At 56.3% G+C, this 12364-nt stretch overlaps 1 protein-coding gene across 1 annotated transcript; it reads right to left on the reverse strand.

Annotated features, from left to right (window-relative positions):
- Nucleotides 1-2219: 2219 nt before the first annotated feature.
- On the reverse strand, nt 2220-8089 carry LOC111154872 (chymotrypsin-C). The gene is made up of 8 exons (XM_022514807.1): nt 7971-8089; nt 6782-6873; nt 6583-6680; nt 5602-5727; nt 4659-4795; nt 3749-3894; nt 2798-2950; nt 2220-2285 (listed from the first exon to the last, which is right to left on the reverse strand). Exons 1-8 carry the CDS (start codon nt 8008-8010, stop codon nt 2271-2273), a joined length of 807 nt encoding a protein of 268 aa, XP_022370515.1. The 5' UTR covers nt 8011-8089; the 3' UTR covers nt 2220-2270.
- Nucleotides 8090-12364: the final 4275 nt, after the last annotated feature.

A 12364-nucleotide genomic window follows, 5' to 3' on the forward strand; every position in this document is an offset into this window, starting at 1 on the left:
TAAAATCCCAACAGTCCTCTGCCACAGCACAAGGCTGTCCTTGAAAAGCTTTTGCTCACTTTCCAGAGACATCTCTTGCCGTTCCCTGCTTGGGTGGCCAATCATCCCAGTTTGCCTGGGACTGTCCCAGTCTTAGCTCTGAAAATCCCTACATCCTGGAGAACTACCCAATACCGGAATTGCTGGTCCCTCTATCCCTGCCCCGCACTTTATGCTCTAGCAACACCTGTTGCTTGGAGATGTCTTCCAAGTAGCTGCCGTGACTCTGTTCACGCCCTTCTCTCAGTCGGGAAAGCCATCCCTTATGTTATTCCCCCCAGGTAACAGAGAGGGGTGTGCCGAACTGCAGATAACTGACAACCTCATTACGGTGGTTAAAACCAGTGCAGGTTTATTATTTTTTTTTCACATAATAAGACATTCAGAGCCTGGTTGCTGGCATTGGATCTGCAACTTGGTGATGATGGAACTCATGGCTGCAGTTCTCCTGGCTACAAGACGGCTGCTTCAGCTCCGTGCATCACATCCATATCCATATTCTTGCAGGGCAGTAGAGTTGTGGTGGTCAAGAGCATGGGTTCTGGAGCCAGATTACCAATGTCTGGATCCCAACCCCATCACCTCCTAGTTAAATCACCGTGGGAAGTCACCAGCCCTCTCTAGCCTCAATTTTCTCATTGGTGAAAAACCTCATAGGGTCGTTTTGGAGATTCAGGGAGGGAATACATGCAAAAACCTGTAGAATAGGGCCTGGCACATAGTAAGTGCTCAATACGTATTAGCTTTTATTTTATTAATAAAATTAGCTGCAAGGGACCTGAGACAGCAAGTATTTAGCGTTTGTAAACTCCAATAGACATGGAGACAGGTGCAAAAGGAGGCAGCTGGGAATGAAGTTTGGGTCAAGCCACCAGCAGCATCTTCTATACTTGGGTACCTTCTATTCACATTTTAAGACTCAGCTTGGGCATCACCACCTCCAGGAAGCCATCCTAGACTTTTCCTGCCAACCAACACTGATTGCAGTGTTCCCTTTCTATGTTCCTGGTCTGTACTCTCCAACCTCCATACTCACACCAGGGAATTCAAGAATCTATTGGTCCGTCTCTTGCAGAACAGAGATCTTGTCTGAGCCATCCCTGGATTCCCAGGACTGAGCAGATGCCAGGCTGCTTGAGGGCCTCTTTGCTTGTTGAGTAACTAAAATCTTTCCTGAGAATTGCCCTGGCTTAGTAAGATATGGGAGGTGTGTCTGGTCCCCGTCACCAGGAGCCAAACTCTGATGGGGGGCAAGCGGATGGCTCAAGGCCAACCAGAGGCTTCCATAGCTGGGGACTCTCCCAGCAGGAGTCCAGACCTGGGGTGGGAGCACTCCCTCCAGAGATGAGTGCATTCTCGGGAACACCATGGTCAAGGGTCTGGGGCCCCACTTGGACACTGGATCACCCTCTTTTTTGGCCCCGCTTGCCCTCTTGTTGGCCTCAGGAGGGCTCCCTTCCTTCCCTGAGCCATTACTGGTCATCCTGAGCGGGCCCAGCTCTGTCTTCTCTTTGGGCCTCAGTTTCCCCACCCACCCGTCTGGTACAGTGCAAGTTTTCCAGCTCTGACCTGCTGGGATTATGGGTGGAAATCACTCTTTTCCTCAAACCTGTGCCCCCTGAGGGAGGCTCTGGGGCCTCATCCACCTCATGGTGCCCCGCACAGGGCTGGCATAAGGACAGGGCTCACGAAACACTTCTCTGCTCAGAGAGTCCCGGCTGACATCGGCTATGGGGTCTGCTCTGGGGTAGCAGCCTACTGGGGAGCCTCTTTCTCAGGGACCCAGTGTAAGGGGCACTCTCCTGTGGCCATCGTTTCCAGGCTGGGGAGCTGCTCTTGGGGAGACCCCATCCCCCACCTGCAGTGGATGGAGGGGCGGCCTGAGGCCCCACCAGACTCCTCTGTGGAGGAAGGATCAGAAAGGCGGTGATCTGATCAAGTGACTGTGGGTCACAGCCTGTGAGATGCTGGGGGGTAAGCGTCCCGTGTGTCCTAACTCCTAGCCTCTCAGGCTACCATGGGGCTTTCTGAAATTCCCCTTCCCTTAGCACCCCACCGGCTTCCCCCACAGTTTCACCAGGCTGGCAGAGGGGGCCTCTCTTTGCATCTCTGGTGTGGCAAGGGGCAGCCCCTACAGAGCCTGGGACCCCGTAGGGGAGGCACACATCAAGAATGCAGGCAACTTGAGTGGGGAAGGAGGTTTATTGGGGTTGCAGGCTCCCAAGGATGAATCACTGCTGCATTTTCTGGAAGAGCAGAGAACAGAATGAGGACTTGGTGGAGGGGTGTATGTGTGTGTGTGTGTCCCCTTCCGGAGAGAGCACCGCCCCAGACTATAGGAACAGGGGTCATGGCAGGCAGCCATGTCTCACCTCTGCCCAACGGGTCTGAGCTCCCTCGACACTTCAGACCACTGGGCAAACGGGGCTCAGAACACACCCTGCCCCCAAGCACCAAGGCCCGGAGCCCAGGGTGACCCTCTGTTCCCCCCACTGTCCATGCTGACCCCTCTCCCCTGCTGGGCCCTGCTCTCATGGGGGCCACACTACCCCTGGGGCCACGGGTGTGGTGCCTGGGACGGAGCCGTAAGGATCTCCTAAGCCAGCGGATGAACTGAGGACATCTGTGACGATGCCCCTCACCGCCCCCAGCTGAGCAGCCAGTGCTTCCGGGAGGGGCGTGTGCATGCGCAAGCGCATGCGTGGACCGGTGGGGGCGGGGCAGGGGCCTGAAGAAGGGCTTGGGGACAGGCACCCACCTGGTTAATCCAGTCGATGTAGGCGGACACGCGGGTGAAGACCGTGGGCTTCTTGAGCGTGTTGCAGCTCAGGCCGGAGCCGAAGCTGACGATGCCCCGCACCTCCCAGACACCGTTCTCAGCCTGGCAGTTCAGCGGGCCGCCCGAGTCCCCCTGTGCCAGACCGGGTGGTCATCAGCCTCGGGGCCTCCCCCACAGGCAGGCTCGGGAGGCAGGGGCGGGCGGGTCACGGTGGGGGATACGGGCTGGCGCCCCCTGTTTTGGCCTCAGCCTGTCCATGGTGAGGGGGCAGAGGAGATGTGGTTTGGGGGTGCCACACTAGCTCTTAGGTTGCTGTGTGATCTTGGGACAACGATAACCCTGTCTGGGCCTCGGTTTCCCTAGCTGTTCAGGTCACCGTGACTAAGGCTCTGCCCAGAGAGGTCAGGCTGCCGGGAGCCCAGAGAGGTGTTAGAGACCTGAGAGAGTGAGGAAGGTGGGAGTGGGCAAAGGGGCCGTGTTTGGGAAAAGGACAGTTTCTGATTGTTCTCGATGTTTCTGTGTCAGACTCCCTAAGTCCTTGGCCTCCCTGGGTGGATGGAGCTGATGGCGTGAAGGAACATGGCTTGTCAGACTCGGTCCCCACACCAGCCCTGTGCTCACTGCGTGTCTGTTTTATAGATGGGAAAATCGAGGTGCAGAGAGGGTCAGCGGCCTGTGCAAGATGGGGCGGCTGTCCGTGGTGGGACTGGGACTTCAGCTCCGATACTCATGCTCCTTGGATACTTCTGCCCTTGCCACAGTGCTGAGGCGTGGGGGTGACAAGTCGCCCCTAAGCCTCCTGGGCCCAAGCAGGGGAACGGCTCACTCGTGTGGGTCGCCCACTCCCACCCTCTTTTGCCCTCCTCGATGCCCCCTTCCGCTCGGCCACCTGGAGGAGGGAGGGACGGGACGCAGGGCCCAGACACTCACGTTGCAAGCTGAGATGACGCCGTCGCCCCCGGCACACACCATCGTGTCCTTCACCATGCTGCCCCACCAGTCCCTCTGGGTGCACGTGGCATGATCTACCACGGGCTGCAGGCCCTGCTGCAGCTCGTCAGCAATGGGGCCGTTGGCTGGGGGAGAGGACAGAGGGGTCCCCGAGTCAGCCAGGCAGTGCTAAGACTTCAGGGAACGGGGCTGCACGGGGCTGGGGCAGGACCCGGTGAGCTCTGGCTAGGCTGTGTGGGACCCACATGTGGGCCCCTAGTTGAGAGGCATGGCTCAGCCTATTGTCCTAAAATGTGGGTCCGGACCCCTCTTAGGGTGGGACGGGGGAGTCCACCGGAGGCAGAACCAGTCTGCAAAAAGCCCTTGAGGAGTATCTTTAACTTTGATTCTGCGGTTTCTCTTGTCCGTCATTTCCTTACAGGTCTCTGCCTTCACGTCACATCGGTAGGTCTTTCCCATTCCAAGATTTTCCAAGTATTGACCCGCATTTTCATCGAAGTCTCCCATACTTCCACTTACTTGCATGCAACCTTTTAACTTAGACATACGGTTTACCATAAGCTCTACTCCCCTACCCGCGATGGCTCATTTAGGTTATTTTGTAGTCTCTTAGATGGCACTAAGTACGCGTCAGGCACTATTCTAAGCACCTGACCGATGCTAACACGTTTATCCTCACAACAGTCCTTCTATGTGCTTGTTAGGGCATCTTCCCCGTGCTACATGCTTAATAAATATTAGCTGTTATTATTACAAAGTTAAAAATGGTGAGAAGTTGTTTAGACAGGAAAAGTGGTGGGCGAATGTGGGTGGCATGCTTATTGTGGGAGCCGCTTCCTCCAGGAAGGCTCTCATGATACGCCGGGGAGGGAGGAGGGACTGTACTCACTCCAGAGGCGGCCCCAGCCAGTGACGTAGCAGGGGTAGTCTTGAGGCAGCAAGGAGCCCGCCTCTGGCAGGCAGGCCACCTGGATGGTGTCACTCAGCTGCACGGGTTCCGCCAGCTTGATGAGAGCAATGTCGTTGCTGGAAGCCAAAATGGAGGTGGTGAGTGTGTAGGAAGGTCTAGGCTGCACAAGCCAATGCTAAGCCGCCCGGACTGTTAGCTGGGAGTCAAGCCTCGGGTGACCAGGAGTCCTCCGTGCATATCCTAGACCGCCAGCTCCTTACTGACGAACGATCGGCCTTCTAATGCTGTGGCCCTCCCCTCTGCCTCCTGTGCCTTCGGGTCCTATAAGGCTTTACAGCGGGGAGGTTGGGGCTTTCCGAGACACTGAAGGCTAGGTATCAACCAGAAACTAAAGCCAATTGGAAATGATTAAAGAGGGTCCCTGGCATTTTTAATATTTTCATGTAAACAGAGTGAAAGCTGGCGACCCTAGACCAGTTTGATTCCCCGTTCTGCCACACACCGGGCTGTGTGGCCTGGGGCATGTATCTTACTTGGCCTCTCTGGGTCTTAGGTTCTTGTCTAGGGGTGTCGTGAGGATTAAATAAGTCATGGCATATGAAGTGCTTATTGCCCTGTGGGTATACAGTAGGCACTCCATAAAGGTGAGTCCTGGCTCAGAGACTTCAGGCCAGACACCGTGGGGGCTTCAGGGTTTTTATTCCCTGTGTCCCTTCTGGGAACCGTTGGCCAATGATGGAGATGGAAAAGGAGTCTGTGTCTACTTGGCCTTTTCCCATTTTGCGTAAAGGGGTCATCTGCTGGCTGTTCAGGGTGGGGATGGGGTCCAGGCCCAGGGTGGGGGCAGGCTCGGCAGCTCCATGTCAGGGACCCCTCTTTCCTGTGCGCTTCCCCGGGGGGCAGGGGCACGGTCAGCACTCACCGCACCAGGAAGGAGTTCCACTTCTCGTGGACGACGATGGATTCCACATTCGCAAACACGGAGCCTTCCTCATCCTCCACCACCAGGTTGTTCTTCCCCAGGGCCACGCGGTAGGTCAGGGTGTTGCTGAGCAGAAGCAGGGGGCTGGGTCAGCGTGGCTTCCTGCCCTCGCCAGCTGGCCGGTGGGGGAGGGAGGGAACTCGGGGCTTTGGTGACCCAGCCCTGTGGCCACATTGGGAATCATTTGTAGGGGGTGGGGAAGAAGGGAGTGTCTATCTGCTCTAACCCTTTCCAGGGCTCAAGGTAAAGACCCTGCTCTTGGAGTCAAGTCTATCTTGATTCCTAGGTGGGTGGTCTTGGGCCTCAGTTCCCTCATCCGTACGGTGGAGACAGTGTTGGGATCCCTTCCCAAGGCAGCTTCGAGGTGAGCTGGTCCAAGCCGCCATTACTTCTTGCCCATATGATCTCCTCTGTCACCCACCTCCGGCTCCCCTCACACACCCCCTCCTGCCACCCACACTTCCTTGTTATTTCTCCAACCTACCGAGTAGGCTCCCTCCTTTCGGTCTTTGCACTGGCTGTTCCCTCTGCCAGGGACACCCGTCCCTTACTTCCCTCGGGTCTTTGCTCAAATACCCCCTTTTCAGAGACATTTTTCCCTGGGCACCTCATTTAAAATAGGACCCCTTAGGCTTTTTATCCCGCCTTATTTTTCTTCCCTGCCACTTGATATGTTATATATTTACTTCTTCAATGGCCTGTTGCTCTTTTGCCGGAATGTGAGCTCCCTGAGAGCGCAGACTTGGTCCTCACTGCTGTGTTCCCTGGCACACTGGGGGTGCGCGATAAATATGTGTTGAATGAACTAAGTTACTGGATGTGAGTAGCTTCTTTAGCCCAGGGTCTGGAGTGTAGTGGATGCTCAATAAAAGCAGCTTCTGGAGCTCCCCCACCCCAGGGCAGCAGCGGGGCCCCGTTCACCTGATGCAGTGGGCAGCGGTGAGCACGTAGTTGTTGGCAATCAAGGTGCCGCCGCAGGTATGTCTCCACTTGCCGTTCTTGAGGTACTGGAGAGAGATCTGGAGCAAGGTGCGGGAGAGCCACGCGTCAGCGTCAGCCCCAGGACCGCACCCCTCCACCCTCTCCAGCCAGCCTCCCACCCCTGCAGTGGCGTGCTTACCTGCCAGGGCCAGCTGTGGGGCCTGGCATTGTCTCCTCCCACCACTCGGGCCGATAGGTTGGGCTGGAAGGTGGGGGCCCCGCAGCTGGAGGCTGGGGGACCCAGGAGAGGAAGTGCACAGGTGAGAGGGGTCGGCATCCCCAGCAGGGAAGGGGCAGGTGGAAAGAGCACAGACTTTGGGGGTTGGGCGGACACAGGTTCAGGTTTTACTGCATGGCTTTGGGGAGCCTGTCTAGCTCTCTGGGCCTCAGCTTCCCTTTCTGTGAAATGGGAAGAATGGCGTCAACCTGGTGAGTTTGTCCTGAGGACTAAAATTAGATGATGCATAAGAAGAGTCTTGTGTTTAACACATCGAAGGAAATACAAGAGCAAGGGTGGGTGTGTGCGCACAGGTCTGGCTGCGCCCTTCACCCTTACCCTGTGGTCCCTCTTTAGACCTCAGCGTAACGGGGGTGTGAGAGCACTGAATCCTGGGCTCCAGACTGTCCTGGCTGTGCCGTTGTGTGCAGCGGTCAAGAACAAGTGCTGGGCATGGAGACAGACCCGGAGTTTGACTCCGGCTCCACCACTAACCAGTCACGTGATCTTAGGCAAGATATTGAGCCTCACCGAGCCTCCCGCCTGTCTGTGAAATGGAGATATTGATGGGCCCTGCCTCTCGAGGATCATATCAGCTCCGGCACGTAAAGGGCTTAACACCATGCCTGGCACATAGTAACCATGGAACAAACAGGTGCTGCTATTATTATTCATGATTGTTGTTGTTGGCCGGAAGGACTCTTTGTCAAGTGCTCTCATTTGTCAAAAGAGCCAGTGGGGTTTAGAGAAGTCATGGGGCTAGTCGAGGGCCCGCTGAGAGTGAGTGATGGTCAAGCCAAGTTCCCCGATTCCTATCTGGGAGAAGGCCCGCAAAATGCATGAGCACAAGCATCAGTCCCCGAGATGCTGACACCGGGAAAGCTGAGCCGTTACGGTCCCTGCCACCGGGACCCAGGCTGGCCAGTTACTGTGTCCCCAGGCCACATCCTCAGCCCTGTTCTACAGATACGGAAGCAGAATTGCCCAGCAGGCAAGTGTCTTATCTGACATGCTTGTCTGGTCACCCCTAAACTCCTTTCCTAGGCCCCCTGCTCCCCTCCTTGTCCCCGGGAGACAGCAGGCTGCAGCCGGTCCCCAACCCACAGCTTACCATAGGCCAGGAGCGCGGCGAGGACAGTGACACCCAGCATGCTGCTAGCGGGACTGGCTGAGGAGCGAGTGGCTGTTGAGACGGGTTGGAGCACACTTATAGGCGGGGATGGGGGTGGGCGCACCTGCTCAAGGTTGAGCCTCCCCTTGGAAAGCAACCTGTTCGGACAAGGCCCTTTCCCTGACCTTGGCTGGTTACTGTTTAATTTGGGCAGGAGCTGGGGTTGGCTCCGTGGTGTGGATTCCCCAATCTCCTGAGACCACAAATTCTGAGGCTTACAGGTTTGGGGGACCCCCCCCACCATCTCTCTGCCTGGAGCCTGTTCTCATCTTCTCTCCCTAACTCATTCTCTTTAGTTATCATCTATGAGGCGTTGGGCTTGGTACTTCTTGAAGTCACTCAATTGTCCCAACAACACGAAGGTCACGTTTTTTGTCCGCTCAAGGGAGAGGAGGAAGCCAAGACTCAGAGGGTCAGCACTGCCTGGGGTCGCATCACGGGGCAGCACCAGAGCCAAGGGCTGAAGTAAGGACTTCTGACACCGGGCTGGGGTTTAACCTGTGGTGATACGCTGTTTCCTTCTCTCTCTTCCTCTCTTTTTTCTCCCTCATTCGACTAATAGTATCCAGTCCTGGGGTGTCGCCTGCCTTCCTGCCCTGGATGGAGGCTGAGGTCCAGGCAGCCCCTGAAAGGCGCCCAGTTGGCCAAATTCCTCCCCAGAGTCAGCCCGGTTAGAGTCTCCCCTCCCTTCGCTTTCTATTCACCGATGCTCCTTGGAAGTTGTTTTGTGAACGGAGCCCGCGGCTCACCTTAGGAATTATTTTCTAATAAAGCAATTCCGAAAACTACGCTCTGCTGTTAGCGGTGGGTGTCCGGGGGTAGGGGAGGATTCTAACTTAGGTAACTTACACAGCTCGGATTCTTAAACAAAACAAAACAAAACAAAAAAAACAAAAAACAAGCATGCATTACTTTGGTAATATAAAATCAAGACCATTTTGATAAAAAGAGACATAAAGACAGGGAGCGTAAGGGTCTGGATAACGGGGTGTGATCTGCTGTGATGATCTCAGGCCCCAGGCCTGGGTTGTTGGTATCTCAGACTGGGAGGAGCTTTCTGTTGCATTCGGGAGGCCGGCGCTGACAGCGGGGGTCTGTGGCTCCAGCCGGCCCATCTCAGACCCAGAGCACATGGTGGGCAGGCTCTGGAAAGGGTCCCCCTGGCCTGCAGACGGATGTCAGACACAGAGATGGGGACCGAGCCTTGTGGCAGATTTGGGGGTGAAAGGGCTCAGACAGCTGGAGAGAAGGCTCCTGGTTTCTGGCTCACTTTGGGACCTGGATCTTGGGCAGGATCTTTGGGCCTCAGTTTCTCTCTCTCGCTCTCTCTTTAAAACTATTTATTTGTGTGAGAGAGAGAGAGAGAGAGAGTACACAAGCAGGGGAGCGGCAGAGAGAGAGAGAGAAGCAGGCTCCCCCCTGAACCGGGAGCCCGACACGGGGCCCCAACCCAGGACCCTGGGGTCATGACCTGAGCCAAAGGCAGATGCTTAACCAACTGAGCCACCCAGGTGCCCCTGGGCCTCAGTTTCTCTTGAGCAACCTGGGGAAATGATGAACCGGTCTTCCACGTGTGGGAGTTTGCTGGTTTCCACTCGGAGACACAGCAATCTCTTGGTGCCCATCTCAGTCACGCGCGTGCGCCCGTAGTTTCACAAGCACCCAGGGACAGGCAGACAGACAGACAGACACACGCGCACACCTGCCCCCCGTCCTCGCAGACGTGCACACACCGGGGTCGTACATAGGGAGCACTCACACCCACAGACGCGTGCAGAGCCACGTGCCCCACGTTCAAACACGTGCCCAGACGTAGAAACAGCCGCAAACGCCCAGGCGCAGGAGGAGGGGGGTACCAGACATAGAGTCATTGATCTTTTTCTTTTTGGGAATGTTCCCAGAGAAATTGACCCTTTTCTGGGAGAGAGGGAAGCTGCTGGCAGCTCCGAAGGCATAGACAACACCAGCTGTAGGGGTGCTTCCTTGTGTTGAGGGCTTCACCCGGTGGGCCTTGACACGAGGCAGTAAAGGCAGTAGCAGCAGTGGCCCTTGGAGAAAACCGGGTCTCCTTAATCTGCCTCACATGCTGAAGATGGGAGGTTGCGCGCTTTGCCAGCTGTTGGGAGAGGAAAACCTGTCTGTTCTGGTTGTGTGACCTTGTGTTAGTGACCCAACCTCTCTGTGCCTCTGTGCTCTCATCGATAAAAGGAGGGGCGTGCCTGGCATGCGGCAAACTCTACATGAGTGTCGGCTGCTGTTCCTGCTGTTGTCTAGTTCTTACCAGAAAGCCTGAGTCTGGGCATCACTGGGCCCTTCACCCTTCCTGGGCCCCTTCCTCTGTCAAAAATATTTATAAAGCACGTTTTCTGACTGCGTAGGTATAAAGGCTAAGGTAATCCAAGCTGACATAATAGAAGCCCTGATTGTATTCATTCTTTTCCTGACGATTTCATAAGAACCCACAAGATTTTCTTGCGGCCTAAGGGTATTGTGGGCCCCAGCACTGCGGCCACAGTGTGGATGGGTCAGCCAGCCCTGGCCGTACCCCCTCCTTATGCCAGGTTATGTGCGACTAAGTACCGGAGTGAGGCTTTGGGGGATATTCTGTGGCTCACAGGAGCCTTCTCTGGGCATTGGAGGTGCTTCGAGCTAAGCCTTGGGATAGCCAGGGAGAAACCTGTGTTCTCACTGAGAGCAGGTGGGCAGTGGCGGTGGGTGGCGCCAGTCCCTGCTGACCTGGCCCTGATGCAGGGCGCCCTAGTCTGGGGATGCCATGACTCCAGTGGTCCAAGCTGCCTAAGTTACGGTGTCAACGAGTGGGTGGCTGACCTGATTCGCTGGCGGTGGTATGTAACCAAAGCGAGAGAAGCCACCATGGGTGGGGGGCGGGGGGCTGTGAATGTCAGCAGAGGGGAGCCCCGTTGGGTGGGTGTCCTGGATTAACTTGTTTAAAGACTTGACTATTTTGTTTGCCCAGTCTACGAGGTGCTGACCTACGGTGTACCCAGAAACCATCCACCTGTCCATCAGTCCGTCCATCCATCCACCCCTTCCTCACTCTCGCATTGGCAGGAACCATGTGCCCAGGCTGGAGCCGCAGAGGTGAGACCCCGCTCAGCACCCTTGGAGCCCCCTGCTGGGCCCAGCAGGGTTCTGGGCCAAGGCCTGGGACTCAGTGGGGTGCAGATTGAGAAAGGATTACTTCTCGACAGATTCCACGTCCACAATGAACTAGAGGATTTGAGGGTGTGAGAAGGCTGGAATCCCCATTTTCATCCCCTCAAACTCTGTGCTTTTCCAGGACCCGGACTGGGGCCTCCCAGGGCCTGGGCTGCAGAGTCTCCCAGACACTCAGAGCCAGAATATCCTGGAAAAATAATCAAAGGTGACTTGGCAGAGGCTGAGCTGCTGGGGGTGGGGGTTCCTTAGGAGAAGCAGTGCCAAGGTTGGGAGTGCGAGGGTGGTGAGAGCCTGAGAAACAGGGCAGGTGCAGCTGACTGGGGCCCATGGTTTCTAGCGGCTGGGACAGGACTCTCAGGTGGCAGCTGTTTCTTGGGTGAGAGCCACTAAGGGGCCAGCGGGGGTGATGGGGAGGGGCTGGCACTGCTTCTCCTTAGAACCAGATGGAAGTGTTGGGGGTTCAGAGGAGGTCTGGGGCTCACTGGGGGTTTCAGTGTTTTGCAGTGGGGTCCCAGAGGATGGTTCCTGGGAGGGGATCAAGGAAGTATATACTTTTCCACCCCTGGGGCCTGAGTCACTTGGGCCTTTTCATTCCGCAGCATGACGCCTCTGCTGGAGTGGGGATCTCATGCAGGCCGAGGCTGAGGGCCCCCTCCCAGCTGAGACCTGTGGGTGTGGTGGAGGGTCCTGGCATGGGACAGCTGTCTCTCACAGCTCTCACATAGGATGGTGTCTCTCATGTTCGAAGGGATTGAGGCCCACATCCAGAATGGGGACAGCTGGAAGGCGGGGCTGGAGAGCTTGAATTTTAGTCCTTCCCCGCGTCCTCTATCCCTTTGTTCTAAGACCCTCTGAGCTCCGATGTCAGGGTTTCTGACATCTTCCCTTGGGGAAGGGGTACCGAAAGACAACGCTTAACCGAGCATGCTGTGTTAATGATGGTGATGTCTTAGGGACTGGGCGGCACACGGGGGTGGCATTTCCCAGGAAACACCCTCCCAGGACAGCCGAGCTGTCCTCCCCTCGCCTGGCAGGTGAGGGAGCCAGTGGCTGCTGCAGTACCACGCATGTCCACCTGGGGGCAGCGATGCCCAGCCTAATCCCACACTCCCCGCACCAAAACCCAGGTTGTGCCCTAAACCTGCAAACTGCAG

Source organism: Enhydra lutris, unplaced genomic scaffold, assembly GCF_002288905.1.
Source record: "Enhydra lutris kenyoni isolate GAN:26980312 unplaced genomic scaffold, ASM228890v2 scaffoldscaffold38, whole genome shotgun sequence".
NCBI classification, from domain to species: domain Eukaryota; kingdom Metazoa; phylum Chordata; class Mammalia; order Carnivora; family Mustelidae; genus Enhydra; species Enhydra lutris.